The sequence below is a fragment of the Setaria italica genome, chromosome V (genome assembly GCF_000263155.2).
Source record: "Setaria italica strain Yugu1 chromosome V, Setaria_italica_v2.0, whole genome shotgun sequence".
In the NCBI taxonomy this organism is placed as follows: domain Eukaryota; kingdom Viridiplantae; phylum Streptophyta; class Magnoliopsida; order Poales; family Poaceae; genus Setaria; species Setaria italica.
The window spans coordinates 35,167,730-35,194,443 of NC_028454.1; the positions used below are offsets into that span (position 1 = coordinate 35,167,730).

The following is a 26,714-nucleotide window of genomic DNA, read 5'->3' on the forward strand; positions in this document are numbered from 1 at the left end:
TCTGAAACATTCCTTAGTATATCTAGTTCTGGTAAGGTAATCATTGCAAATGTATATGCATCTGAAACTCAAAAGGATGGAGTTCGTTGAGAAAAGAGCAGATGTGAAAGAGATGCAATGATAAAAGGGTACTCCCTCCGGTACCAAATATAGGTCATTTTAGGATTTTATCTTGTCAAACTTCTTTACTTTGGCCCATAAATATATGAAAAGTTACACAACACATGGTTGATGTTTTCTCACTATTTAACGGACTATTTTTACAAAAAAGTTGCAACATTGTCCTAAATGACCTGCATTTGAAATCAGAGGTAGTAGTTTCAATTTTCAAAAATGCTTATGCTTACCTACTTTGCATTGGGCTTTTGTTCTTATAACTGAATCTACTGTGAAGTTCTCATCATACAGGATAAACATCTTGGGAACAGCACATTTTCTTCACTTCGATCCAAGAGGACTGAACATCTTTGTATTAACAAGGTGTTGCCAACAGCACGTTTTGTCACTATCAAACTGCCCACTACCAAAACATGAAGCATTTCGATCCAATACAGATCAGATGAAATCAGGGTGTACCTCATCATCCACCACTACGTCAGTAGTGGCCTCAGTAGTGGCACATTCATCAAGTTCAGTCCAATGCAGCCCAGATTTCTCAGACCCTTTCCTCTCTTCAAAGAAGTCCGTATCCAAATACTTGCTCCATTTTGATCTTTGTGCTGCGCAGAACAAGTGTGTGGTTCTTTCAAGTTTTATAATCCTCCCCCAAAATAAGAAGTTTTATAATTCATAATAAAAACTTGACCTGCGGGGGGTAAGACAGCCCCAGGTTTTTTTTCTAAGAAAAAAACCTTCTCACACAGGCCGAGAAAACCCCCGAATCTCTACCCCACCCTTACACACGGGCCCGTAACCCTTGTGAGACTACCACTGGGCTGGCGACCACTACAACTACCCTTGGTAGGAGGGTCCAAACCAACCACAGCTACGACCTGGGCCGGGCCTTGACCTGTGCTTTGGTTATGGTGACAGACGAGGGGATTTTTTTAACCCCAGCCTGAAATTCACTCCCACGGGGAGTCGAACCCAGGACCTGAGGAGTGCTATTGAGGCCATCTAACCAATTCAGCTAGAGACCTTTTCGCCTAATTCATAATTACCAAGTGAACTGATGTGTGAGTACGATTTGCATGTATTACCTTCAGCAGTAGTAGTTGCACAGTAGGGACTTGATCCTTGCTCGATCTGCTGCCTCTTGGACGAAGTGGGGTGTGTTAACGGCTTGGGTCTCTTTCCTACTACACCTGATTGGGCTTTGCGTGGCCTAACTTTAGGCCTTTCTTGAGGCAGTTCAGTTGTCACCTCAATCCCTTCACCTGATTCTATATTTCAATGGAATTGTGGTCAACAAATGTTAGAAACTTAACAGTAAACTAATATGAACTATCAAGGCAACCAGCTTAAGACTGAAACTATGCAGCCTCATCTCAATACATAAAACACCAATTGAACCATTGGCTTCCACCTCCTTGAGAAATATCAAGCGGTTAGATGTGGATTTGAGGACACTGTCTTAGAAACTAGGACTGCTATCTATTTCCTTGGACAATGATGACTTGTTCATACAAACATGGACACTAGGTTTAATGGCATAAAAAGATGCAAGTTAAGACACAGAAGGTTCCTACTCAAACGTGTAAACATTTAAAAGAGTCATCTTCATGCTAATGGTAACGCTAGTTTATATGGCTTGCTCAGTAATTCAAGACGCAAGACTGCCAAACCTTACTCCATAAAGCTAGGCTATGCAAAAGTTTCAGCTTAGTGAGCAGCCTTTGAACCATAACGTGTACAATACAAGTTTGTGAGTCCATCAGTCCCAGTCCCATTACCCTACCGAATAAGAGTAAGCATGTAGCTGCATTAGATTTTAGAGTTTTGGGGACAATAACGCTACAACCTGGATTGAACCGCAGTGGACCAAATAACCGCATTGGTTGCATATAAGATCAATATCCAATAGACTAACATTCATTCTCAACAGAAGACACAGCGTCTGAAACGTAAACTGCGGCATTACACCGAACACGTTTCGAGCATACGGCATACCTCCATCTGAAGCATCCGCGCCCACGCCACCACAGCCATCACGGTGCTCATCGTCCAGATACTCAGACCAGTCCGTCCGCTTCTTCTCCGTGGGGAACTCGTCGCCCTGCTCCTCGACCTGCACCGGGTCCCAGCCCGCCTCAGGCTCCGCCAGAGGCGCGAACTCGCGGCGGCCGCGGGCGAGGTTAGCGTCCTGGACGAAGCGGCGGAGGTCGGCGGCGCGGTAGCCCCGGGCGTGAACGCGGAGCACGGACTGGCGCTGGTTGCACACCACGCACACCCACTTGTTGCTGCTCTTCTTCTGCTGCTTCACCTGAGACCGAAGCGAAACCGAGAAACGGAACCGGATCAGTTGGAACGGATGGGTTATTGCCGAGGGGTTCAGCTGCGGCGCCGGCGCGGGGCACGCACCTGCATGGTGTCGCACTGCACGCACTGGAGGGCAAGGAAGAGCTTCGTCGCCATGGCGATCGCCGATTCGCCGGTTCTCGAGTGGGGAGGAGCTGGCGAACTGGGAGGGAGATTTGAATTTGGAGGCGGCGGATTGGGAAATTTCCGCTATTGGAGGGAGGAAGGGGACATTTGAGGGCGGGGTTTTTGGAATTGTTTTCTTTTATTTTCAGTTTATAAAATAAACCGCCTACATTTCCGCTACAATTGATCAGGGACGTCCATTTGTGATCCTAAGGGTTCGACCAAGCCCAGTTAGGAAGAAAAGCTCCTGGAACTCGAAGGCTCGAGCCCAGCCGCCCGCTTCCGCCACGTCCTCCCATGGCGACCGCTCTCCCGGCCACCGCCGCTTCTTGCCTCCTCCAGCTCTCCCGGCGCCGCCTCCCTGGAACATCTCCACTGCTCTCCCCGCTGCGCGCTGCCACTTTCCGCTGCCACGGTGGCTCTAGCGTGGCCTGTTCATGCTCGCCCGGGCCCGGGCCCCCGCCCGCGGTTCCTGCGGAGAGAAGGGGCGGCGGCGCTGGCGAGGCCACGTCGCCGGAAGGCACCGTACGAATTGTCGCGGTGGTTGGAGAAGGTACCATAAGCCCGATTAAGGATACGCCATGGGAAGAGGTCATGCGCCACACGGTAGGGTCCCTCTCTGAACCCATCAGTCCAACGGTATCCATTACGTACTCGTGCGTGATAATTTGGAATAGCCGGATATTTCAATGTGTCCTGCTCATACTGCGATTTAGTGTCTGCTAGACTGTTGGTACTTACTGTTTATCCAACAAGTAGTATTTGTGACTATCTGGAGACAAGTCGTAGAAAAAAAGACTATCTGGACACGAGCACATTTTGTTTTTCAGCATTGCTGATGTAGTAATGGTTATAATCCTTGCCTCGTTTGGTAGTCTTATTTTCTGAATTTTATGGTTTGGTGAACCTCTAGGATCACACTCTAGTACGTGCCTTGCAATTTTTAGCCTGTGTTTGTTGATGTTTTAATGAAATGCTATGCCTCACGCTTTCTGTGCTGTATTTTAGTATATTCTTACCAAGATAAAAAATTTTTTTGTAAAAATAAGTGTTCTGAAAAGGACATGAATCAGTTCACTTTCAATAAAATATGCATTCTTTAACATCTATGATTTGGTTATATCAGTTTACTGCCTTCAACGTGCATTGATCATTTTGTTTCTATTAGGCTGATAGGCTCAAGTGGGTCGATGAGGAATTTGAGATGCTTGTCTTCACAGATAACTCAATTGAGAACAATGATATTAGGAAAGAGTTATCACGATGTGACATGCTACTCAATGTTGCAGTTACAAATCAGGATGCTGTTGAATGGCTTATAAACAACAGCAAAGACATTTCTAGTGTAATTTGCTTTCAGTCATCTCCATCTTTATTAAACAAGCTAGGTGGTACATATGTTCAACACACTGGAGATCAGGACATGTTTGGCAAGCTATCAAGTATTGGAAAACCAAGTGGCATAAAGGAATCAGCTGAAGTTCTTAAGACCATATCTAATGCCTGGGAACGACACAATTCAGATGACATTAGATTTTGCTTGCTTGTTGTCATAAATGCATACATAAGGCCAGTTGCTATTCTGAAAAACCTAAGGGCAAAAGGCCTTTCTACTGTAAGTTGTATGATAAAGAACTGCGGTCCACAGATACTTAATTGTCTGTTTGATCCTAACTGTAGGAAGGCCCTTCAGTGTTTGAATTCCTGCTCTCCGACTGATCAAGTGTGCAACTACCGCTGTATTGCATCATATGAAAGTCCATATCTGGAGGCTTTTTCTCTCTGTGTTTTGCAGAAGAACAATTGTCTTGACCTCAATGCTGAGATACCCAGTAAACCGTATGTAATACCGCTAACCATGTTCAGAGAACAAAAACTAAGCCATGAAATCGCAGAAGACCTATTTGTTGGTTGGCTGGACAGCATGGAATGGAGTTGGAGAGTGGCAGCTGGACAAAATCCAGCATATGATCAATTCCCATGTCAGTACCAGTTATTCTACAGAGGGAAAGCCAAAGGTTCATTTTGGTATGAGCCGGTTTTTCAGGTCAAAACCCTGGAAGGGAAGCTGCTTTGGAGGCGCAGAAGGTACCGTGTGAGAAGAGCTAGCACTCCTGGTACATTTTACTTCAGTGTGTTGGATAATGGTGTCATTTCCAAAGAATTCTGGACAATTGTTGATGTTGCAGAGGATTTCAGTTGGGGTCTGTTCCATTATCATGGTGCAGCACAGGCTGCTGGGCTATCTTACACTGGAGCAGTGCTTGTTACCCCAGACGGGTCTTATCCTGATGTGGAAGACCCAAGATTGGCATCTGCTTTAGAGAAATGTGCTATAAAGAAATGGGAGCTGTATACGGTTGATAACAGTTGCTGCATGGGTGCGCCACTGGGAACTCCTAAAGGTTCAAAGCTGCATCATCAGATTTGTCCAGGGAATGAAACTGGTATTTTGCAGAGAAGATGGTGATGTATTTAAGTAGCAAGAAAGGATCAATTTGGTACCCAAATGATTTTTGTCTTACTAAAGATGCCTGTAACCAGCAGACAAGTGGACAAGCATTGCTGGGGAGAGTTCATATGTAACCTGCAGGTATATTTTCTCATATACATGTAACCAGTAACTTAATGCCTAGGTATTTGTGCTGCCATCAGGGTTTCTGGTGCTAAAGAAATAAGACTTTTAGATACGAGATTGTTGCCTATACACTAGCTAGTGTCTATCTTATCAATTGCAATGTCTGGTTTTCTGCAGGCTTTATATATATTTACAGGCTTACAGAACAGATGACTCTGGTTAGTGGTTATGACCTGCAATGTTGAGCAGGCGTCTTCATCACAAATGTAGAGCTGCTATACTCTCCGCAAGATCGAAACTGTTTTCCTGTCATATTGTGCCAGTCTTAAAATCCCTAATGGTAGAACTCGAGAATTCTGATTTTGCTGGCATGAAACTACCTTGGTGTTTAGCAATACTTGTATTAGAAGTCACATCTGATGTAGTGATGTTCTTATCTTCATTGATGAGAACTAGAGTTAGCTGCTTATTGTAAATTTGCAGTCAAGATGAAGGTGTCTTGTAGATGATTCAGTATTTTACACATAATGTTACATTTTTAGCATCTTTAGTGTTCCCATCTATGGCTGTTCAAGCATCTTGTGATGTTCAGACAGTTCAGTTCGCTATCAGCATGAAGGAGACACTCTGGTTAACCAGAAGAGGTGTATCTGGCCAGACAGGTTGGCGTAAGCAAGTAAACCACCTCCAGTTGATTTACTTTGTTGAGTTATTCCACAATGTACAGATTTCAGATTAGATGGATTTTCTTATTTTAACTCATGTTTCTACAACCTACAGGTTTTAGATTTGGTAGAGTTCTTGTTTTACCTGGTGACTCTGAGCAGCCCGTCCCTGCTTTCCTGATACCACGTGGAAAATCATTTCATGCTATGTATGGTATCTGCTGCAGCACAAGATTCCCCATGTGATGTTGCAGCTTGAGTCAAATGTTGTAATTCAGTGGATAATGCAAAGTTCCTCTTTTTGAACGGGATCATATGACTAGTTTGACTTGGCTATGACTTTGACCACTTATGTGGCCTATAAATTCCATCCCGATGAGACCCTGCAATCCGCACTTGGCAGTTGATAAGAAGGGGAGACACAGTTGAAGCTGAGCAAGAATGGCGGGACTATACGAGAAGCCGTCGGAGACGTACGCCAAGAAGCGGCCGCGGTACCCCAAGGAGTGGTTCTCCATGCTGGCCGGCCTCACCGCCGGGCACCACCGCGCCTGGGACGCTGGCTGCGGCAGCGGCCAGGCTGCCATCAGCGTAAGCCTCCAACCTTCAATAGCTGCTAGCCTGCTACACGCTTCATCTGATGGATTCTGAAACGAACATCTGATTAAATAAAAAAATTCAGATGGCGGAGCACTATGAGAGCGTGGTGGCGACGGACGTGAGCGAGGGCCAGCTCCGGAACGCCATGGCGCACCCCCGGGTGCGGTACGTCCACACCCCGGAGCACCTCTCGGAGGACGAGCTGGTGGCCCTAGTCGGCGGCGATGGCTCCCTGGACCTGATCGTGGTGGCCACCTCCATCCACTGGTTCGACATCCCGCTCTTCTACGCGGTGGCGAACCGCGCCCTGAGGAAGCCCGGCGGCGTGCTCGCCGTGTGGGGCTACAACTACGAGATCCACCCGTTCGAGGACGCGCTGCAGGGCCAGCTCTACGCGGCGCTGCGGCCGTACCAGGACCCGCGGGCCAGGCTGGCCACGGAGGACCGGTACCGGTCGCTGCCGTTCCCGTTCGAGCCCGTCGGGGTGGGCGCCGAGGGCGCGCCCGCCGACGTGGACATGGAGGTGGAGATGACGCTGGAGGACCTGGCCGGGTTCGTGATGACCGGGTCGGTGGTGACCACGGCGAGGGAGAAGGGTGCCGGCGAGGAGATGGAGGCGGTGGTGAGGGACGTGATGAGGCGGGTGGAGGAGAAGTGGGGGGACGCGCCCACCGTGCCCAGGAAGCTCGCCTTCAAGGCATTCATGCTCGCCGGGAGGCCCAAGTGCTGAAGCTGATCACTGATCAGTGCCTTTTCGTTTGTTCATGGTCAGGAATATAGCTTGTCAGTCAGTGTCAGATTGAGAGTGAAATGCCAGCTACGTCATATAGCCAGCCACTTGACACACTTGAGTGTGTGTCTGGAGCTGTATATTTTTTTTTTCCCTGTTGAATAATTCCGAGCAGGTGCTACGGCTAATTACCTGGGGGATTATCAATCCATTTGTTCAGTTCGACATGAATGCCTGCGCTCTTATGTCTTATCTTCAAAATGCCAAAGCTGCCAGAGGCAACAACAAACAAGAGCCGTTTCTTCCGTTTGAAGAGCAAATGTTCTTGTTCTCTGCTAGATTCGGAATCAAATGTAGGAGAGGCCGAGAGGGGCCTTAGGGTCTGTTTGGAATCTTTGCCGTGCACTGTGTAGCCTTGCTCAGCTAGAAATTAGACAGCAGCAGACGTTTGGTGAGCGAGTCTTCCTCGGAGCTTGCGCTAGCAAGGCTTTAGTGAAAGAGATGGAGAGGCAATCAACAATCTTCATTGATCATCTCTCGATCAGTTTATACATGTGCAGGGCACTGTTGGGCATCCTACAATGACAGGCCAACGTGCAATTAGTTATAAAATGAGAAAGCCCAGCGCTAGATCTACCTATCTGTTAGTGCTAACATCCCACCGGGCACTATCCTATCTATTAGTGCTAACATCCCCCTCAGTCAGTGCATCGGCTGATCTAATGCAAAAACTCTTTCTGAATTCCTCAAACAGGGAAGTTGGTAAGACCTCGGTCATAATATCTACAATTGATGTTGCGTTGGCACATGTAGAACGCGTAGTTGTCCCAGTGTTGTTCTTTCCCAAACAAAGTGGATGTCCAACTCCACATGCTTAGTCCATTTGTGGTGAACTGGATTGTCTGAGAGATAAACGGTGGAGACGTTGTCGTAGAAGATGATGCTCGCCTTGTCCACGACGACATGAAGCTCACGGAGGAGATTGCGTAACCAGCAACACTCAGCAGCAGCATTTGCGACTCAACGGTATTATGCTTTTGCTGAAGAACGCGAGACAACAGCATGTCGCTTGGAGGACCAAGACACGATGGCATCATCGAGGAAGACGCAGAAACCGAAAGTGGAGCGACGTGTGTCCGGGCAGCCTGCCCAGTCGGTGTCCGTGTAGACCGTTAATGCTGCCGATGAGGAAGTTCGATGATGGACGCCATGACGTGTGGTCCCACGGACATAACGCAAAATGCGCTCGATCATGTTCCAGTGTGCGTCCCGTGGAGCGTGCACGTGCAAGCACACCTACTTTACTGCATAGGCGAGTTCCGATCGAGGGAGTGTCAGGTACTGTAAGGCGCCTACGATGCTGCGGTAGAACGTCTTGTCTTCCACTGGAATGCCTGCCGTAGCTGAGAGTTTGGCCTTTGTGTCCACTGGGGTTGCAGCGGGCTTGCAGTTGCTCATGCCGGCTCGATCGAGGACGTCCTCTGCGTACTACTGCTAGTGTAGGAAGAATCCATCCACTGTGCGTTGAACCTGGATGCTGAGGAAGTAGTGCAGGAGACCTAGATCCTTCATGGCGAAGGCACATCGCAGGTCATGGATGATGTTTTGCAACAGTGTGGAGGTGCAAGCTGTTAGCACGATGTTGTCGACGTACAGCAGGAGCCAGGCAGTGTCATCGCCGCACCGTAGCATGAACAAGGAAGTGTCGAAGGCCATCATGGTGAAGCCAATGGAGTGTAGATGCGTCGCGAATCGATGGTACCACGCCCATGGAGCTTGACAAAGACCGTACAACGATTGGAAAGGAGACATACGTGATCAGGGTACGAACTATCGACAAACCCTGTGGACTGCTGACAGTATACCCATTCCTGGAGCTCGCCATGCAAGAATGCGTTCTTCGTTCAGCGTCGTAGAGGCGAGTTTGGGCATCGATGGTGCCGTCGACGTGATCAAAGATGTCGAACTTGCGGAAAGTGAGCTCAAAGAAGGAGCTCCAAGCCAAGTAATTGGAGTCATGAGGTCCAAAGTCTCTGGCACATGGGAGCGGATGTTGATGAATTGAACGGTGGAAGCGGCAACAGGCATAGGGGCGGCGACTTGGAAGGATTGATGTCGTGGTGCGCAGCAGAGGTACTGGAGGAGGAGGATTAGGGGCTGTGCGTCATTGGAAGGAAGGAGGAGCAGTGGAAGATGCGGATAAGAAGTGTTAAGCTGATACCACGAAAGAGATGGAGAGGCAATCAACAATCTTCATTGATCAGCTCTCAGTTAGTTTATACATGCGCGGGACTGTTGGGCGTCATTAGTTACAGAATGAGAAAGCTCAGAACTAGATTTAACAATCCTGAAGAACTGGGCACCATCCGTGCTAACATTTAGCTTGCTTCTCCAGGCGAGCAAATTTGGCTCGCCGGCGCTGGCAAGGCTCACCCTGAATCCCTGATGCAGCAGTCCTGCACAAACAGAGAGTCAAAGGAGTCGATAATGCGAGAGCTTTTGCTGGAGGAATGCAGCCGGCAAGCAATTCGTGCGGTCGTGCCCCCTTTACGGGCCATAACTGGGCTCCAATTCATACATTTGTTTGGGCTGGTGCAACTGTGACCAACTGACTGGCCCAATAAACACGCAAACGCACATGCCAGCCCGCCATTATCCTGGGAAATACACTTGGAGGATTTGAGGTGGAAGCAGCTGGAGTCTGTTGTCCTCAGCCACAAAAACAGTCAATGGCAATGGCAGGCGACGCTGGATTTTGCTGTCCAGCTTTTGCCTGGGTCGAAGCGGCAACGTTGGTTCTTGGTTCCATAAACAAAGTATCTAGCCGTATCAACGGTGGCAACGTCGGAACCCTCTGTGGACATTGCAAGAGAATCACGTTTCTGCCAACCGAGGTGCCATCGCCCATCGGATCGGAGGCTCGGAGCCGCTCGTCCGGATATTTTCTGAAGATCACGCAAACCTAACCCCCTACGGATGCCCCTCGTGCAACCCATATTATCCTCCCCAGACCGTCACCGAAGAGCACCCCGCGTGAGATTGACGCGTGACGCGTCCGTCCGTCCGTTAGTTGCCACCTCTGACTGCGGCGCACGGATCGGCGGCAACGCGTACCGGCGCCATGCTAGCCCCATATGTCCATGGGCTGCTGCGGCCGCCGCGCCATTGGCGAAGCAAAGGAAGCTGACCATTATCCACCACTGCGCATCGGCAATAATCTAGGGCGAGGGAGGTCAGTGTTCGGATCGAGGCCCTCTCTCTTCCGCCGCAGCCGCAGATCTTTCTGGAACGCCCCCACAGGTTGTAGTGGGGGGTGTGAGTGTGTGACGCACTGACCCGCTCCCACTTTATGGCCGCCAACCAGTTCCCCGTCAGTCGCCGAGTCACTGTCACCGTGTCGCGCTCAGCCACAGATTCGTGTGTGTGTGGAGGGCTCGACTGCTCCTGCTCGAGAGCCATGTGACATATCTGCCATGCCAAAAGACATGATAGATGCCACAAACGCTTTTACGGCTAGCTTTAGCTAATTAGCTTGGATGTTTGTTTCTTTAGCACCTTCTAAAATTCCTATCACATCAAATGTTTAGATACTAATTAGGAGTATTAAACATAAGTTAATTAAAAAATCAATTGCACAAATGAAGACTAATTTGCGAGACGAATCTATTAAGTCTAATTAGTTCATGATTTGACAATGTGATGCTACAGTAAATATGTGTTAATGTTAGATTAATTAGGTTTAATGGATTCGTCTCGTGAATTAGCCTTCATCTGTGTAATTAGTTTTATAATTAGCTTATATTTAGTTCCCTCCAAATATTCGATGTGACATAAATTTTAGTAAGTTCATGGGAGCATGTCATGGACGGGTTGGACGCTCAGGTAACGTAATATGGCTGGCCGTGGGCCGTGGGCCGTGGCTCCCGTCCGCATCGGCCACCTCCTGCTGCTGCGACGTACGTACCATCAACCCCATCTGAAGATAACATAATCTAAACCCCGTGCCATCTACCTGTAATTGTACGCGTACGTCACGGAACGGACAAGCCAGGCCGCATCAGGTGATGGACGGAGTCGGGCCTCGTGTCCACGCCTCCGACCACAGGTTCCCGCGACGCATGCGTATGTACCGACCGTGTACAGAATGCCTGGAGCAGATACGCGACACCCAGCCACGGTGATGCCAGAGTCCACCTGCCGCCACGTTCTGATCGTCAGACGGCACCGGGGGCGAACGAGAACGAACGAACGCCAGAAAATTTGGGGATAGGGCGTCCGTGGCCGTGCTGATCGTTCCATGAGCCGTCGCAAAAATCGTGTCCGTTCCCGGCGCGGAGGCGGCAGCGGCAGCGGATGGACGCAGCGCTCCGGGCGGCCAGAACCGCCCTCCGTGGGCACGTCGCGATCCGGCGCCAGGGCCCGGATAAAAAGTGGTAAAATGACGCGAGTCCGCGAGGTGAAAAGACGGCACGTGCCCGCCGATATCCACATGCGCGCGTCCCGTCTCCAGCGCTCGCCCCCCCAGCTGCCACGAACTCCTCTCCCAACCTACTCGCGGCTAACACTTACCAGCGTTTGATTCGATCCCGGTTGATGTCACTGTTGCATTATTGCATTGCCCTGCATAAATTAGCTTTCGGTTAATCGCTGCGAGGAACTTGCCCATCAATTGAGCAATGGCCCTGCGCCCCTGGCCTGCAGCACAACACTAGTCCTAGTAATAATACACTCCAAATGCCAATGATTTTCTTTGAAAGAAACCCCCAATGGAACGGGTGAATAGTGAAGTACTGGATGTCAGCTCCTCAATCACGCAGCACCGGGGCGCATGAGACATTCCCGAGCGACCAGCATGGCCTGATGCCCTGATCTGTTCATCAGGAGATCGACTTGAGTGGTGTGTCTCAGCATTTGAAAAGGGAGCAGATTTGGCTGCATGAACCGCAAGGAATCATTTTTATAGGGCCCCTAGTACAAGAGAACATGGCCTGTCCGATTGTTTCGTTTCAAAAAAAAAGGAGGCGAGCTGGAGAGGCGCCACGTCGACAGGTTCCTTCTCCTGTCAGCAGATTTAGGCCATGTTTAGTTACTCCCAACTCCCAACTTTGACACTATGCAAAAAGAAGATTCCCCATCACATCAAACTTGCGGTACATGCATGGAGTACTAAATGTAGATGAAATTAAAAACTAATTGCACAGTTTTGTTGTACTTTGCGAGACGAATCTTTTGAGCCTAATTAGTCAATATTTGGACAATAATTCACAAATACAAACGAAACGCTACAGTGTGCTACAGTGCTGTAACAGTAATTTTGCACCTCCCAAATTCCCCAACTAAACACGGCCTTAGTAGGATCCCATTGTCTCAGTCTGACCAGGTTGTGTTTTGTGGAAAACAATGTATATGTCAAATCACGAGACTGAACGAAACACATATTCTCCTCGGCCCATATATACAACAAAATTGAAATAAAATATCTTTTTTTGGGTGAGAATGATGAACACACTGTCCATTTGCTACAAGAAAACCATATGACCGTTGTCAGCCACCACACTGTTTCTCAACAATATAATTTCGCAAGCAAATGTATAGTGCTCTCCGAAATTTTTTAATGTATTTTGCTCCCCCTTCGGTTGAATTGGATTTGTCACATTTGACTTGGAGTCTAGGAGGACAATTTCAGCTAGATTAAAAAAATCTCAGCACATCTCACTGATCTTAGTGCCATCCATAAAGTTTCCTAACTCCCCACCGAACTGCACGCTACCGGTGTATTGCGTCCCCGAAAGTAGTCAAAGTACACCTAATGCGAACAAAGGAGATAAAAGAATGTTTAGCATAAAATAGCATGAGCCTACGGAAGAATCTAGAAACCATACATTGCAATCAACCGCCTTATTAGTACAATGTCAATCATAGCCACAGCTATAGCGACTTGCTGTTGAACAGCAAAACTCTGTTCCCTCTCTAAAAAAAACCATCGGAGTTTCACTAAGATGATTGATAATACTATGGTTGTTGATCCTTTTACAGGTCAATCTTGGTAGACTAGCCCTTGCAATTGGTTGGCAGGCTGTTGTTTACGACCTTCCAGAGGATTCTGCCACTTTACGGAGCAGATAACGCAGAAGCTTTTTTACACACGTCGAGTAAAGCGGCCAAAGTTATTACCTCCTTCCTCGTCGTTTTAGTTTTTTCAATTTCACAAATATTATTATGCATAAAGATATAATGTATGTCTAGGTGTATAATAATATCTATAAATTTAAAAAAGTCATTCAATTTGGAAAATTTGGAACGGAGGGAGTATAAGTCATGAAACACAAGTTCAGCGTGACGGAGTATTAACAGTATCAACCGAGGCCCCAGTTCTTTTTGGGCTTGCTGAAATCGCACGTAAAGCGACGAAACACCACAAGCGGCAACACAACAGCGCGTCAGCGCTCGAGAAATGTGGGTGCAGTGAACAGAAAATGCCGGGGAGGCTGAGGAAAGAAAGGGCAAAAGAGGAAAAGTTCGTCACGGGTGTTTGATACTAGAGGCTAAACTTTAGCAGTGTCACATTAAATATTCAGATGCTAATTAGGAGGAATAAATATGAGCTAATTATAAAACTAATTTGCGAAACCCTGTGCTAATTCGCGAGACAAATCTATTGAGCCTAAGTAATCCGTCATTAACAAATGGTCACTGTAGCACCACATTGTGAAATCATGGACTAATTAGGTTTAATAGATTCGTCTCGCGAATTAGACTCCATCTATACAATTAGTTTTGTAATTAGTCTATATTTAATATTTCTAATTAGTATCTAAACATCTGATGTGACAGGTACTAAATTTTAGTGGCAGCTGTGATGGCACCGCACGCTCAACGAGCCTGCGTGAAAACACTGCAGCTTGACGTGTCCGATCCGAACAAGCAACATCTATCGTTATGCCCTAAGCTTTTCAGCCTACCTGCATTCTCCTGCAGTTTGTCTCGCTCAAATTCAGGCTTGCTGTCCTTTTTCTCCTTCTGGATAAAGAAAATTGGGGCTCGTTGTCAAGCTACAGGCGGCGAGACAGCCACAAATCGAGGCGAAATTCTGCGTGCGTACTCGCCCGCTAGTTGCTTTGCTCCTACTACCCGACGAAGAAACTTGGCAACCGGCGTGCTGGACCATGCATGCATGATGTATCCAGCTAGATTGCTAGATGCTGTGCTTGCCAGTCCACGGCTACGACCTCTCCGGATTGGAACGGCTTTGGCTTGGTAGCAACCGCCAGGGTGAGGTGAGGACCGATCCACGGTCCAGGGACGAGCGACCCGGAAAGTACACGGCCGGGGCCCCGCCCCGCCTTGTCGGCAAACAAACCCGTCGGATCGGAGCCAGCCAATCGCCCGTGGATTACAGACAGTACACAAGGGCGACGCGGTCGGAGAGCTACCGGCCGCCGCCGCCGCCGCCGCGACGCGAACCGAGCGAGCAGCTTCGTCCCGGACTGCTGACTGCTACGCCCTGACCCCGCGGCGCGTCGAGCTGTACTCGTACAGCGGCGAGGGCTACTGCACGCAGGTGGGTGGGGTAAGGGTACGAACCGTGCGACGGCGACTCCGGGCAAGTGGGTGCGCTACGCGGTCGGCACGGGCAGGCACGTAGAACGCGGGAGAGTCTCTCTCGCCGGTGGTAGTGGTACGGCCCAGCTAGATGCAGGCTGCAGCCACTCCCACGCGCGGCGGGGCACGGACGCGGCAGATGGTTGGCCGGGCGTGCAGGCCTGTGGTGGAGTGGAGCCCGGACCTGCGCCACGTGGCGCCACGTCGGAGACCGCGGGTGGCGACCGTGATCTACCACCAGCCGCTCCCCTTTATTATCTCCCCCTCGCCCGGCGGTGAGCAGTGCAGCTCGGGTCGGCGTCGTCCGTCAGTCACAGTCTCTCTCCCCCCAACAGGAGCTCATTAGCCCGTCAGCCGAGCCAATAATAGCGCGGCGTCGCTCGCCTCCTCCCGTTTTTATTCCAACAGGAAAGGGGCGCAGGGGAACACAGTCTACTACAGCCTGCAACCTGCAGCCGCCGTTTCTACGCCGTGGCTCGTGGCGTTGCTGCATCTCTTCTTCAGTTGCTGAAGCTACGCGAAGAAGAAACCTGCAACCGCCAAGCCCAAGCCAGCACTGCGTAGGCTGCATCGCGGATGGCCGCGCCACACCCCTCGTCGTCCGCGCGGGCGCGCGCGCCGGCGGCGGCGGCTCGCCCATTGCATCCCCTCGCCGGCATAGAGGAGGGGGAGGCCGTGGCGGCCGCCCACCCCGGCGCCCACCGGATGCGGCGCAAGGGGAGGAAGCAGAAGCAGGTGAGAGAGAGAAGCTTCTTGATTTCCTGCATCGGAACAGTGTCTGTTCTTTCTCTTCGTTGTTCTGCTCGTGCTTCGAGCGGTGCTGACGTGGCTGTGCTGTCTGGACACGCGGCGGCGCCGCTGCAGCTCTGGCCCAGAACGGTGCTGCGGAAGTGGCTCAACATCAGGTCCCCGGAGTCCGACTTCAGCGCCGACGAGGGCGACACCACCGACGACACCGACAGCGAGGTCGAGTACGAAGGTCAGTGATCCACCCACCTCCACCTCCAGGCCTCCCCTCCCAGTCCTTGATCCTTCACTTCTCTTTCTTGCACATGAGCTGCTTACTTGCTTAGTTCGGTCTGCTAAATCAGCATGCTCCCATTATGAAGAAGCCAAATCAAAATTCCCTGTGCCGTTGATGGGATAAATGTTTAACAATGCTTCGAGTTTGATCCTGTTTCCCACTGTTCCCACGTGGTGTTACAGTTTACCTGATGCTCTTACATCTTGCTTCGCAATTTCGCATGATGTATTTGGAAAAGAACTGGCCTGGTCTAATTGGTGAATGCTACTTTTGCTTCCGGCCAATCAGGATGACTCTTTGCCTGGTGCTTACTTGTCCGTGTTACTGCATGATTGCTTCCAGCAGCAGGATCCAGTTTATTTTGATTTTTAGGGGGAAAGGTCAAAGTTGGATGTCGACTCCAAGGAAAAATTGGAAAGTGACTCAACTATTTACTCGTAGCAATTGGAGATATTGAGTCGATTCTACGGTTGTTTGGTTCCTCGTGCTGTGTTCCTAAGCTTTCTTTTTGCCTTGGTAGATTCTCCCTTCCTTGAAATGAAACAAATATGGACGTCAAAATCAATGAAATAGCAGAATAAAATGTTATTCCTTGTGATTTGCAAAACGATAAGATCTCCATTCTGTTCCTAAGACAGCATATTCCGGCTTTTTCAATGAACTATAAAAAGTAACATAAAAGGAAATGAAGGTCTGAATCTGATTGCACGAAATACAGTTGCAGCACATGGTAGCAGGTAACTTTTGAAAAGGGAAAACATTGAGTATGGTACTACGCTTTACACCTTTTGGCGGTGATTTCAATCTTTTAAAACATTTATTGCTTTTTGGAAAACCTGCTTTTCGCTAGATTGTCTCTCTTTTTTTGCAACTGAGGTTTGTGTTGATTCTGATCAATGTGAAGGATAATTGTCTAATAGTTGCACATGTAATGGAACTTGAGCAGAGATGTGCGCATGGGAGCGCAAGATACATGATGAAGAAAGGAGCCACCATGGATTTGGTGCTGAGACTATTGATAACTTTCTTATGGCTGATATCAGTTATTATTATATCTGGCGGCAAACATTTTCAATGAAATATTTGCAATCAAATAGGAGGAAGTTCAAGATCACTGCCCTTGAAAATATGGTCTATGATCATACCAGTTTAGCTATTTTCAGGAGATATAATTTGTAATTCATGCACAGAACAGAAGGGGTTCTATCAAATAATTACAATTTACTCATACTTTCCATTTTCTTTTTTAAAAGGTTTTCTTTCCCCTTACTGTTAACCACATCGTAAGATGTTAGATTGGCGAATACAGTAATGCAGCTGGCAAACTAAGATATACTGCTAGTTGTTCTATTACTAATTCTCAATAAATACCTCTAAAGCACCTTTGAAACATACACACTGGTGCCTTAAATTTTTTTAAAAAGATTAAATTGTCTGAGAAGGCACATATACCTCTCAAATGCATTGATAGTTTGATACTATCTATAAAATATTGCAGGAAACCAATTGGGGACGGTTCCCTACGGGCTTCATAGAAGGCGCAAGTCTGAGACCCTTCGTGCTCAGTATATTGATGTTAGGGAACTAAGGTATGGATTCCTTAAATATTTTTTTATCTACCCAACTGTTTCTTGACAATTTTCAGTTCCTTGAATGATTACTAGTTGTTCCTCAGATATCGATCTTGCCTATCACAATTCACAAGCATACCATAAATATCATCTACTGAAGATGAAAAAAAACTTTACTCTGATCTCTGTTCCTCAACATCGATGGTGCCTCGATGTTCAGGATATGCACGGGAACATGGAATGTTGCGGGCAGAGTTCCACCTGATGACTTGGATATTCAAGAATGGTTAGATATGGAGGAGCCAGCTGATATATATGTTCTTGGGTAAACAACTGAACCTCCCAGCTTATCTTATTTAATACAAAGGCCACCAATCATCTTGCTGTCATGCCTTCTTTCATCTGCAAATGGTTTGTCCCATGTAATAAAAAAAGTGCTATTATTATATGATGTTCGCTAATTTATAACTGCTATTTCTTTTGTTTTATTTAATAAGAGGATTCGTTGTCTTTCAGGTTTCAAGAAATTGTTCCACTGAATGCTGGGAATATATTTGGTGCTGAAGACAACCGTCCTATTGCTATGTGGGAGAACATTATTCGTGAAACTTTGAATAAGATTAGCCCAGATAAACCAAAATATAAATGTCATAGTGATCCTCCTTCTCCGTCAAGGTTCAAGCCATCTGATGATGCTTTCGTGATGGAAGATGAACTTATTAGTGAGTCTGATAGCGAAAGTGATGGAGAAGTGCATCCGTTGAATGAACAAGATTTGATTGCTTCTGTTGATGGCATTCATGGTAACAAGTGGGAACACTCCGCCGATGAACCTGAAACAGCTTTACAAGATGAAAAGTTCAGCAGGCTACCTTCAATGAAGACTTTTGATAGATCCCATAACTTAAGTTTTAAAGAATCTAATTTGGAAGAGAAGATCTGTCAGAAGCTATTAACTAGAACACTCAGTCACTCAGAGAGGCTTGGAATGATTTGGCCTGAACCACCATTGGATATGTTGGCTCAGTGTCTTCCGGACAGCACGAAATCATTACCTTCAGGGAAGGCGTTGCGAACATACTTGTCTTTCAAGTCAGTAAATGGAGACTCCGGCCCATTTCCAGAGGATAATCTAGTTCCTGATTTAAACGTTGACTATGCAGCAGTTAAAAGGAAAAGACCATATTTTGTAAGGATAATAAGCAAGCAGATGGTTGGAGTGTATCTATCAATCTGGGTACGAAGAAGCCTCCGGAAGCACATTCAGAGTCTAAAAGTATCGACTGTGGGGGTCGGTGCTATGGGCTACATTGGTAATAAGGCAAGTTTCTATAAGCGACATCACTCTCAAATCCTTTCTTATTCATCTAAAGAAATTCTGCTGCTGCAAAACTGAGTTTCAAATGCATGCTTTTAAGAGAAGTGTATGTATTTGTCTTCACTAATTCTAATGTAGCTGGCGTTCTTTTGTAGAATACCTTTGTTTTCGAAACCATTGTCTTCTAGTCTGGCCAGTCTCATATCACTTGCATTTACTTTTTAGTAGTACACCAATGTTATATTTGATAAAGAGCTGACGTCTTCTTATTTTGGCATGCTTCAGGGATCAATATCAGTAAGCATGTCAGTATATCAAACACACTTTTGCTTTATATGTTGTCACCTGACCTCTGGAGAAAAAGAGGGAGATGAACTAAAAAGGAATGCTGATGTTCAAGAAATCCACCGAAGGACAGTATTTAATCCGGTTTCCAGAGTCAACATGCCTAAGACAATATATGACCACGAGTAAGTAATAGATTTTGTATCAGTTATAGTTTGCCTCTACGTTTTGGCAGTTCATCTGCTACTTATTTAATAATAGTTTTGAGTGAAATGAGATCCAGTAATTCTTGAATATTGTGATGCTGATGGAACTTTTGGTTCCATTGAAGGGGTAATTGATATAGTGTGGACTAGCAAGAGCATATGGTCTAGGGTTGTGCACAATCAACAAACTACTTTTAGTCTACTAGTCTAGTTCATGCTAGTTTGATTTGGTAAAACCTGAAACATAACAGGAGTCTTAGTCTATTACATTACATTAATCTGCATCATAATCTGAGATGTGGTATTTCTTGAATGCTTCAGAAGGATTGTGTGGCTAGGTGATCTAAACTATAGGATCAACTTATCATACGAGAAGACACATGAACTCATCTCCAAGCAGGACTGGAATGAATTATTTGGGAAAGATCAGGTTAGCTTTCACCAGCATACTATAAAATGCCCCTGCTCTTATCAGTTCTAGCTCACCATTCCATTCTTTTTTTGATAGCTGAAAGTAGAGCTGAAGAAGGGGCATCTATTTGAAGGGTGGACCGAAGGGGTCGTCAACTTTCCTCCAACGTACAAGTACAAGGTTAACTCAGACAAGTACATAAGTGATGAACACAAATCTGGAAGGAGGACACCTGCATGGTATGCCAGCCTGAAAAGTGCATAAGTTCCTCCGCTTTCTATTTCTTTTTGAATGACTATTTCATATTGTTGGTTTTGCATGACACGCCTCTGGCCATATGTTCTTCTCTTATTGATGAAAATATCTGAATTGAAGTTATGTTCATAAATCTCAAGTTAGTAGTGGCATGTACTAACAGCAAATTCTCTTTACCTATGTAGGTGTGACCGAATTCTTTCCCATGGTAAGGGTATGAGGTTACTGTCATATAAGACAGTTGATCTCCGGCTATCAGATCACCGCCCTGTGACTGCTGTGTACATGGTAGATGTTGAGGTTTTCTCTTCAAAAAAGCTGCAGAGAGCTCTTACCTTCACCGATGCAGAGGTCGAGGAACAGTTCTCATTCGAGGAGGATAGTGCTTCTGGAATATACAACCTTGGACTATGTTAAGTCCAAGGTAACCTTGCACACATGCACAATAAAATTGATGCTTTTTCTCAAGTATACAAGGAAAGATTGACACGTTACCGCTTAATCAGTCCAGCCAGTGCCTCTCTATTTTTCAGAGACCAGCAATTGGAACTCGGAAGTAGGTAGTCCCATGTACATTTCCTCCATGCTCTGACCATATTTCGAAATCAGATGTCATGTGTTTCGCCATTTTCTTTTCCTCTCCCCCCTCTTAGTGTGGTGTGCCTCGTATGTGGAAAAATAATCTCCTCTGTAACAGTCTAACTGTAATTAAAATGTTGAACACTAAGTTTCCTGGCTGACTGATTGTGGCAATGTGCAGTTTCAGACTTTCAGTTCCATTGTATTCTTTTTTTTTAAAAAAAACGTTCGGTGCAGCAAATGTTCCTTTTAGCTTAATTTGTCTCTGTTTGGTCAGGCTATTGTGGAGTTGTTTAGATTTGAACTCATTTCTACTGGAGTAGATGGAGATCTTTAGTCTGCATTTTGCACTGAATTGCTACTTGTGCTTGCAATTTCAAGCTATCGACCGGAGCATCTAAGATACTCGTTTTCCTTTTGAGTCTGAACGGAACGGCTACCAAGGTCTGGAGCATCCTGTTGGCTGTTGTTTGCAAAACAGAAGTATCGAATGATGCAAAACAAACAACAGCCGACCAGGGATTGCTTTCAGGTAATCTAACGCTGTACTGCATTGATGTTTTCCTGGTAGGAGGCAGAGTTAGGAAGGTTAACCGGTGGAAATGGCAGGCGTCGGTGGGGGCGACGAGTCGACGCCGGCGAAACGCGAGACGCACTCGAATCAACCGCCTTCGACAGCAGCGTACCGCACAGTGCTCGCCTTGCGCCGGCCGTCCCCGCCGCTACGAGGCCCTGTCTGTGAATCTGTGTACGAGTTTTCCGGAGACGACGATCGGGCGAACGGTGTTAATGGCTCGCGGGGATTGGAAGAGGCGCGAGAAGTGCAGATCTGCCAGCTCCCTGTTTTTTGGGCTGTTAGCTGAAAATAGACCTTGGGCCGGTGTGGCGTAGTAGGTTTGAGGAGGGATCCTTTCTTCCTTCCCTGACTATCTAAACTCTGGTGAACAGACTGTGTGAGTAACTTGGTAGAATGTAGAAACTGATCAAATCATGATTCCTGGGATTATTGTGACTATATAGCTCATCCAGTGAAAGCCACTCATAACCATAATCCATAACATATTTGAAAATTTGTATAGGAAATAGTGCAACTATCCAACTCATTAGTTCAAAGACACAACACACAATGGCACAATACATATTAGCTGTCATACCAACAATTATTCTACCTTTAGCTGTGTACACACTATACAAAGTACGCATTGCCTCAAAGCTCAGCCAAAATCTCCACTATATTAGCATCAAGCATACAGAAACAGAACCACGTCCACACAACAGCAACAGCACGACGCCCCACGGCAGTGCTACCCAAACTGAACAACATACAGCACGCAACCCCGGGGCTTTTATCATCGTTGCCTTGCCTTCGTACTGTACAAACGAGCAACCAAAACCCCTAGCTTCTTCCTTCATGAAGCCGAAGCCAAACCAATCAAGTTGTAGAACAAGAGCTCCCTGATCCCAAGACGGGGTTCTCCGTCATCGTCGTTGTCAGTATTTTCTTTCGCAGCTTCTCTCTTTGTCAGTGACATTGCACACCTTGTGCGCGCAGCATAGGCCCTCAAGGATCCCCTGAGGCCACGGGTGTTTTATTCACATGTTCAAGAAGTCAAGATTGCAGATTTGCAGGCTTCTTCTGCCAGTACTGCTCAAATCTCTGCCTTGCATACTCCTTGTAGTCGAAGTCAATGTCGTTGACATGATCCTGCACGTGATAGAAGTTAGAAAACAACACAGGAGGTTTTAGTTTTACAGTGACAAAATGAAGTTTCTGACGCATGAACTCACTGAGATTATTCCCCAGAGGCCCCATACTAGATGACTGGCTAGCGTGTACTTCTCAATGCTTTGGAGCAGGCTCTCCACCTCTTCCGCATCAGGTTCCTCACCTGCTAAGTAGTTACACGCAATTAGAATTTAGGAGATATGGTCTACGAAATTACAATCAGATAGGCAGAGAATATTCATGGTGAATAAGGACACCACAACTTTGAATCTAAAGAATGGTGCGTTACGTTTCATCACATTATATGGAATCTGGAAAGTTGGTGAATTGGTCAGCATTTGTGGTGTGCCATCTTCCTTTTAAAATGGATGATTCGTTTTGTTTACCCTGGGTGTTCTATAATTGCAAGACACTCTATGGTCCTGTTTCATATATGCTGAAATTGCCAAACAAATAGCTTATTGTGTTTTTGACAGTGCTGAAAACTTGTATTCCGTGACTAGATGTAAGACTAGGCTCTAAGTGCATCAGGAGTGTAAATTTGCATCACAATGACATGCTCAACTAAAAATCGTGCAAATAAATTCAGACAATCAATGAGAACAATGAACTCATACTTACCAGAAATGCTCAGGTAGGTCTTGACGAAACGCTTCTGCTCATCAATATCTGTTATGTAAAAGAGAACAGCACATGATGAAGACTGAAAACCGAACCAAGATTAAGCAAACTGATTTATAAAGAACAAAAGAAAAGCAACAGTCCAAGAATCAGCAGTTCTCTTAGTGATGCAATACCTGGATATTTGTTGTAGTCCAGGATATGAGGCTTTTCTGAATGATAGTCAGCCGCCATCTCACAGAAATGGTTAGCAATGTCGTATGCAACTGGGTTAAAGCTTGCATACTCATAATCCTGTAACAAAAAGAGAAGGGGGCTGTCATGAAAGGTTGGTACGCAGGAAAAAAAGTAAGGACAGCACGCATGCATCTCTCACATAGTAGTAGTCTCCAAAACTAAAACTGTCTTTAGCAGACGCCAGAGGCGTAACAACTTAGCATGTCCAGGTTGGAGGGAACACAAAAGACACACACCAACAAACGTGAAAGGGAGGGAGAAGGGCGGTCCCTATACGGTATTCCTGTTTTAAACAAGGCAAGATGTGTTTTCAACAGAACAGAAGTCTTCCTACCTACCCATGTTCAAGATATTCTCATTTCATAGCTGTATTCACATTATAGGCACATAACCAATAATTGAGAATGCCAAAACGAATATTGCTAGTACAGAAAAAATATAATTAAGATTGGAAGGATGCGGATGCATAAAACTTACAATGATGGTCAGCATGTTGGTCTCTTCATCAATCATGATGTTGCCGTACTGAAGATCGTTGTGACAAAATCCAATCCAGTGGTAATCACCTGAAACTTCGTTCTGCAATGCAGTAATCTCACTCTCCAGGCTGTCCAACCGAAATTCTTTGGCTTCATCAGTTGAGCATAAGTTCTTAGCAGTTTTGAGCCAGTTCCTAGATTCATGTAAGCAGGTTCAGACATTGGTTCCAAATTTAAAAATTTTAGAAGTGACGCTTAATTATGTAGCCACAAGGACCTCACCTTAGTCTGTCCCAAATGAGCACAGATTTGGGACCAGGCATGTCGAGGTTGTGGAATTCCCTCAGTTTGGAAGCAACAAGAGCTGAAATCTCAGGATCGCGAAGGTCAGCAGCTGACAGTGTCTGAAAGAAACAATCGTATTAGCACCTGAAGTGACGTAACAGATTGAACAGGCCCATAACATAACTTTTGTCACCCAAAAACTTAAGCAGAAAATTTAGTAGTATTGCAATTCTCACCAAACCAAGAAAACATCATAAGAAACTCACCTTTTCATGAGAACGACACAAATAAAAAGGCAAATGAAGAATCTCGAAAGTGCTACAGCGACGTGCAATTTCTTAGCTAGTACCTAGCAGAGCATTATAATTTACGCTAAAGAGACTCCAGGGAGGGAGTTAGACCATGCATAAGGCCTAAAGCTAATTCTTCCTAACTTACTTTGTCATCTGTCCCAAGTCCAATCAATTGCTTTGAATTTGTAGCATTTCTGAGAGAGACGTTTCCTCTGGTCATATGGGCAACCGTTTTTCAAATCCATTCAATATAAGTATGTATTATACAGCATCATCAGCTGCTGACTTTGCACCACAGGTTCGTTGCAAGGACAGGAGATGATCAAAGCAACATAGATACAGTTGATAAAATAGTAGCTCTACTAGGACTAATTTGCCGTGCGAAATAAACACCGGTTAGTTGTAAAATGGGCCAGTTCTTTTACTAATGACACGAGTAAACATTTTTTAATTGACTGATAGAGACATGAACCCTAAGAAAGGTCCAAATACAGAGAATGCTAGATTCCCACGGCAGAAATTTCAAAGAACGAGAACCACGCTGCATTAAATAGTAGGCCCCATATCAATAGAATCTTGGAAAGTATCAACAAAAACGGCAGTTTTATCATGTCTGAACTCTAAACTGCAACTGGTGAACTAGAAGATGAGAACAATAAATAATCTCGTAGAAGACAAATTAATACTAAACACGACCTAATTTAGCACCAATTTCAATTAGAACCCATAGAAGAAGGAAAAGTGAGACAAGAATCGGTCATCCGAAGAAAGGAAAAGGTGCATGACAATTCCTAAAAACTGGGGGAAGCTACGAGTTCCATGAGGATGCGGATGAGCAGTCGAGCAGAGGAGGGGAAACGAAGCTTGAAGTACTAGTCCTATAAACAGCAGGTAGTTTGATAAGAGGCGGTATCGAGTAGGTAGGTACCCTTGCGTGGATGAACTCCTCGACGCGGCCGTTGGGGAAGCGGCCGAGGAGGCGGGGGCCCTGGCCGTGGCGGGACATGCACTCGAAGGTGCGCACCTCGTCCTCGCGGTCGAAGAAGAGGTCGACGCCGTCGCCGTATATCCGCACGAGCACCTTCCTGACCTCCCTCTCCCCGCGGGGCTCCCCCGCCTCGCCGCCCGCGGAGGGGACCCCGGTGAGCCAGCGCACCTGGTAGACCTCGTTGGTCATGGCGCCCTTGAGCGGCACGACCTGGAGCGCGCGGCAGTCCGCCACGTCCGCCCACGCCGCCGCCAGCTCGTGCAGTAGCCGCCGCGCCTCCTTGGGGATCCGCGGCCCCGCCACCGGCGCCACCTCCGCCGCCGCCACCGCCCGCGCGACCTGGCTCTGGTTCTCGATCGCCACCATCCTGGCTAAATTCCCGCACGTTCCGAAGCGTGAGAAGAAGAGGAAGGGGGGATTTGGCGATTTCTTATGGAAATTCTTCTTCTCTTCTTTCTTTGCTGAATTTTTTTCGCTATTCTAAATTGATTTTTTTTTCCCGATCAAAGTGAAGCGAGATTAGAGCTCGTGTTATGATTTGGGAGGGGAATGGCAAGATGGCTATCTGCTTCGCGAATCAAGGAGGGGGCGCGTATAAATAGAGTCGGTTGCGCGAGGTTTTGCGGATGGACCCTCCAACTTCCCTTCATTCTGGGAAGATGTGGTCGAACTACACCCTCTTGTTGAGATAACGCGTTAGCCGTAACATTGCTTCGTGGGGAAGGTTCGTCTCATAAAAATACTACTCTGTTTTGTGGGTCAGTTTCGAGCTTGACCGCGGGAGGCACTTCCTGTTTTCCGTGACAGCATGTGATAAACCTTTTTCTAGGAGCGCATGGTCACACACTCGCTTCATAGTCATATATGAACGAAACACACATTTTTTTATGGTTTTCTTACATATGTTTTCTACATTATGCAAGTCGTGCAATGTTTACTTATCACTTACATTGGATCGCATTATGCTAATTGGTAGCTAGTTCATCTACCATTTGTTACTCATATCTTCCCGGCAATAGCATGGATCCTAAGTTCTATTAGCCACAATGAGTTGATGACTGAACTTTTGCTGATAAATCCTTGAATGAGCTGGCATGCCTGCCTGTACATTGTGTTTTCTTAAAAAAATTACTCTTTTTAATTAAAAGCTCTTTTAACTAAGAATTTAAGTTTGCACGTGTTGAATCTGTATATATGCTTCTTATCTTTATCGAAAATCACTAGTTCGCTAGAGACCAAGGTTATCTACCACAGGACCCGCATGGATCCCAGATTCCATGCGATCTTGGATTCTACCCAGAATCCAAAAACCCCGCAAAGCGACGGACATTTCAGATTTCTGAAGAGGAGGGTGCATTGCGCAAAACGGGAACAACGGGACGGACTGGCAAGCTGCCCAATCAGCACCGTCCAGCTGTACGGTGGTCATCGACCGCATCAGATCCCGTGTGTAGGCGTGGGGGCTGTGCCAACTCTGTGGCCCGCGGTGGCCACGCGTAGCTTCCGGACACGTCCCTTCCGCGGGCCGCCTTGACAACGTGGCGAGCTCTTTTTGGCCAGACGCGGTGGGATCCAGTACGGCTGCGAGCAACACGGAATTGGTTACGGCGAAAGAGAGGAGAACGGGGAAGGGTGTTGGTCCGAGCCGTGCGTTTTGATAAACTATATCCGTGACAT

General features: G+C 46.8%; 5 protein-coding genes across 8 annotated transcripts; 3 read left to right on the plus strand and 2 right to left on the minus strand.

Annotated features, from left to right (window-relative positions):
* Positions 1 to 298: 298 nt before the first annotated feature.
* On the minus strand, positions 299 to 2,653 carry LOC101760574 (MRN complex-interacting protein). Its single transcript, XM_004969695.4, has 4 exons — positions 2,521 to 2,653; positions 2,110 to 2,422; positions 1,200 to 1,382; positions 299 to 719 (listed from the first exon to the last, which is right to left on the minus strand). The coding sequence occupies exons 1-4, from the start codon at positions 2,572 to 2,574 to the stop codon at positions 556 to 558; spliced, it is 714 nt and encodes a 237-aa protein (XP_004969752.1). The 5' UTR covers positions 2,575 to 2,653; the 3' UTR covers positions 299 to 555.
* A 197-nt stretch (positions 2,654 to 2,850) lies between these two features.
* LOC101760170 (violaxanthin de-epoxidase, chloroplastic) lies at positions 2,851 to 5,705 on the plus strand. 2 transcript variants are annotated; one of them, XR_002677799.1, is made up of 3 exons: positions 2,851 to 3,189; positions 3,752 to 5,176; positions 5,339 to 5,705. XR_002677799.1 is itself a non-coding variant. In XM_022826914.1 (2 exons), the coding sequence occupies exons 1-2, from the start codon at positions 2,881 to 2,883 to the stop codon at positions 5,051 to 5,053; spliced, it is 1,611 nt and encodes a 536-aa protein (XP_022682649.1). In that variant the 5' UTR covers positions 2,851 to 2,880; the 3' UTR covers positions 5,054 to 5,290. The 2 variants fall into 2 exon arrangements, 1 of the variants encoding a protein (XP_022682649.1); XM_022826914.1 differs by lacking the exon at positions 5,339 to 5,705 and having other exon boundaries at positions 3,752 to 5,290.
* Positions 5,706 to 6,125: 420 nt separating this feature from the next.
* On the plus strand, positions 6,126 to 7,387 carry LOC101760981 (putative methyltransferase DDB_G0268948). The gene is made up of 2 exons (XM_004969696.2): positions 6,126 to 6,417; positions 6,509 to 7,387. The coding sequence occupies exons 1-2, from the start codon at positions 6,268 to 6,270 to the stop codon at positions 7,154 to 7,156; spliced, it is 798 nt and encodes a 265-aa protein (XP_004969753.1). The 5' UTR covers positions 6,126 to 6,267; the 3' UTR covers positions 7,157 to 7,387.
* A 7,663-nt stretch (positions 7,388 to 15,050) lies between these two features.
* On the plus strand, positions 15,051 to 20,644 carry LOC101761386 (type IV inositol polyphosphate 5-phosphatase 3). 2 transcript variants are annotated; one of them, XM_022827030.1, is made up of 10 exons: positions 15,051 to 15,493; positions 15,623 to 15,737; positions 16,729 to 16,785; positions 17,281 to 17,371; positions 17,574 to 17,678; positions 17,870 to 18,674; positions 18,957 to 19,141; positions 19,484 to 19,592; positions 19,671 to 19,813; positions 20,015 to 20,644. In XM_022827030.1, exons 1-10 carry the CDS (start codon positions 15,335 to 15,337, stop codon positions 20,244 to 20,246), a joined length of 2,001 nt encoding a protein of 666 aa, XP_022682765.1. In that variant the 5' UTR covers positions 15,051 to 15,334; the 3' UTR covers positions 20,247 to 20,644. The 2 variants fall into 2 exon arrangements, with proteins under 2 accessions (XP_022682765.1, XP_012701891.2); XM_012846437.3 differs by lacking the exon at positions 16,729 to 16,785.
* Positions 20,645 to 21,450: 806 nt separating this feature from the next.
* LOC101761779 (probable choline kinase 2) lies at positions 21,451 to 25,613 on the minus strand. 2 transcript variants are annotated; one of them, XM_004969698.4, is made up of 7 exons: positions 24,978 to 25,613; positions 23,754 to 23,875; positions 23,470 to 23,665; positions 22,932 to 23,049; positions 22,756 to 22,803; positions 22,197 to 22,297; positions 21,451 to 22,113 (listed from the first exon to the last, which is right to left on the minus strand). In XM_004969698.4, the coding sequence occupies exons 1-7, from the start codon at positions 25,401 to 25,403 to the stop codon at positions 22,018 to 22,020; spliced, it is 1,107 nt and encodes a 368-aa protein (XP_004969755.1). In that variant the 5' UTR covers positions 25,404 to 25,613; the 3' UTR covers positions 21,451 to 22,017. The 2 variants fall into 2 exon arrangements, with proteins under 2 accessions (XP_004969755.1, XP_004969754.1); XM_004969697.4 differs by having other exon boundaries at positions 22,197 to 22,300.
* Between the last annotated feature and the right edge of the window lie 1,101 nt (positions 25,614 to 26,714).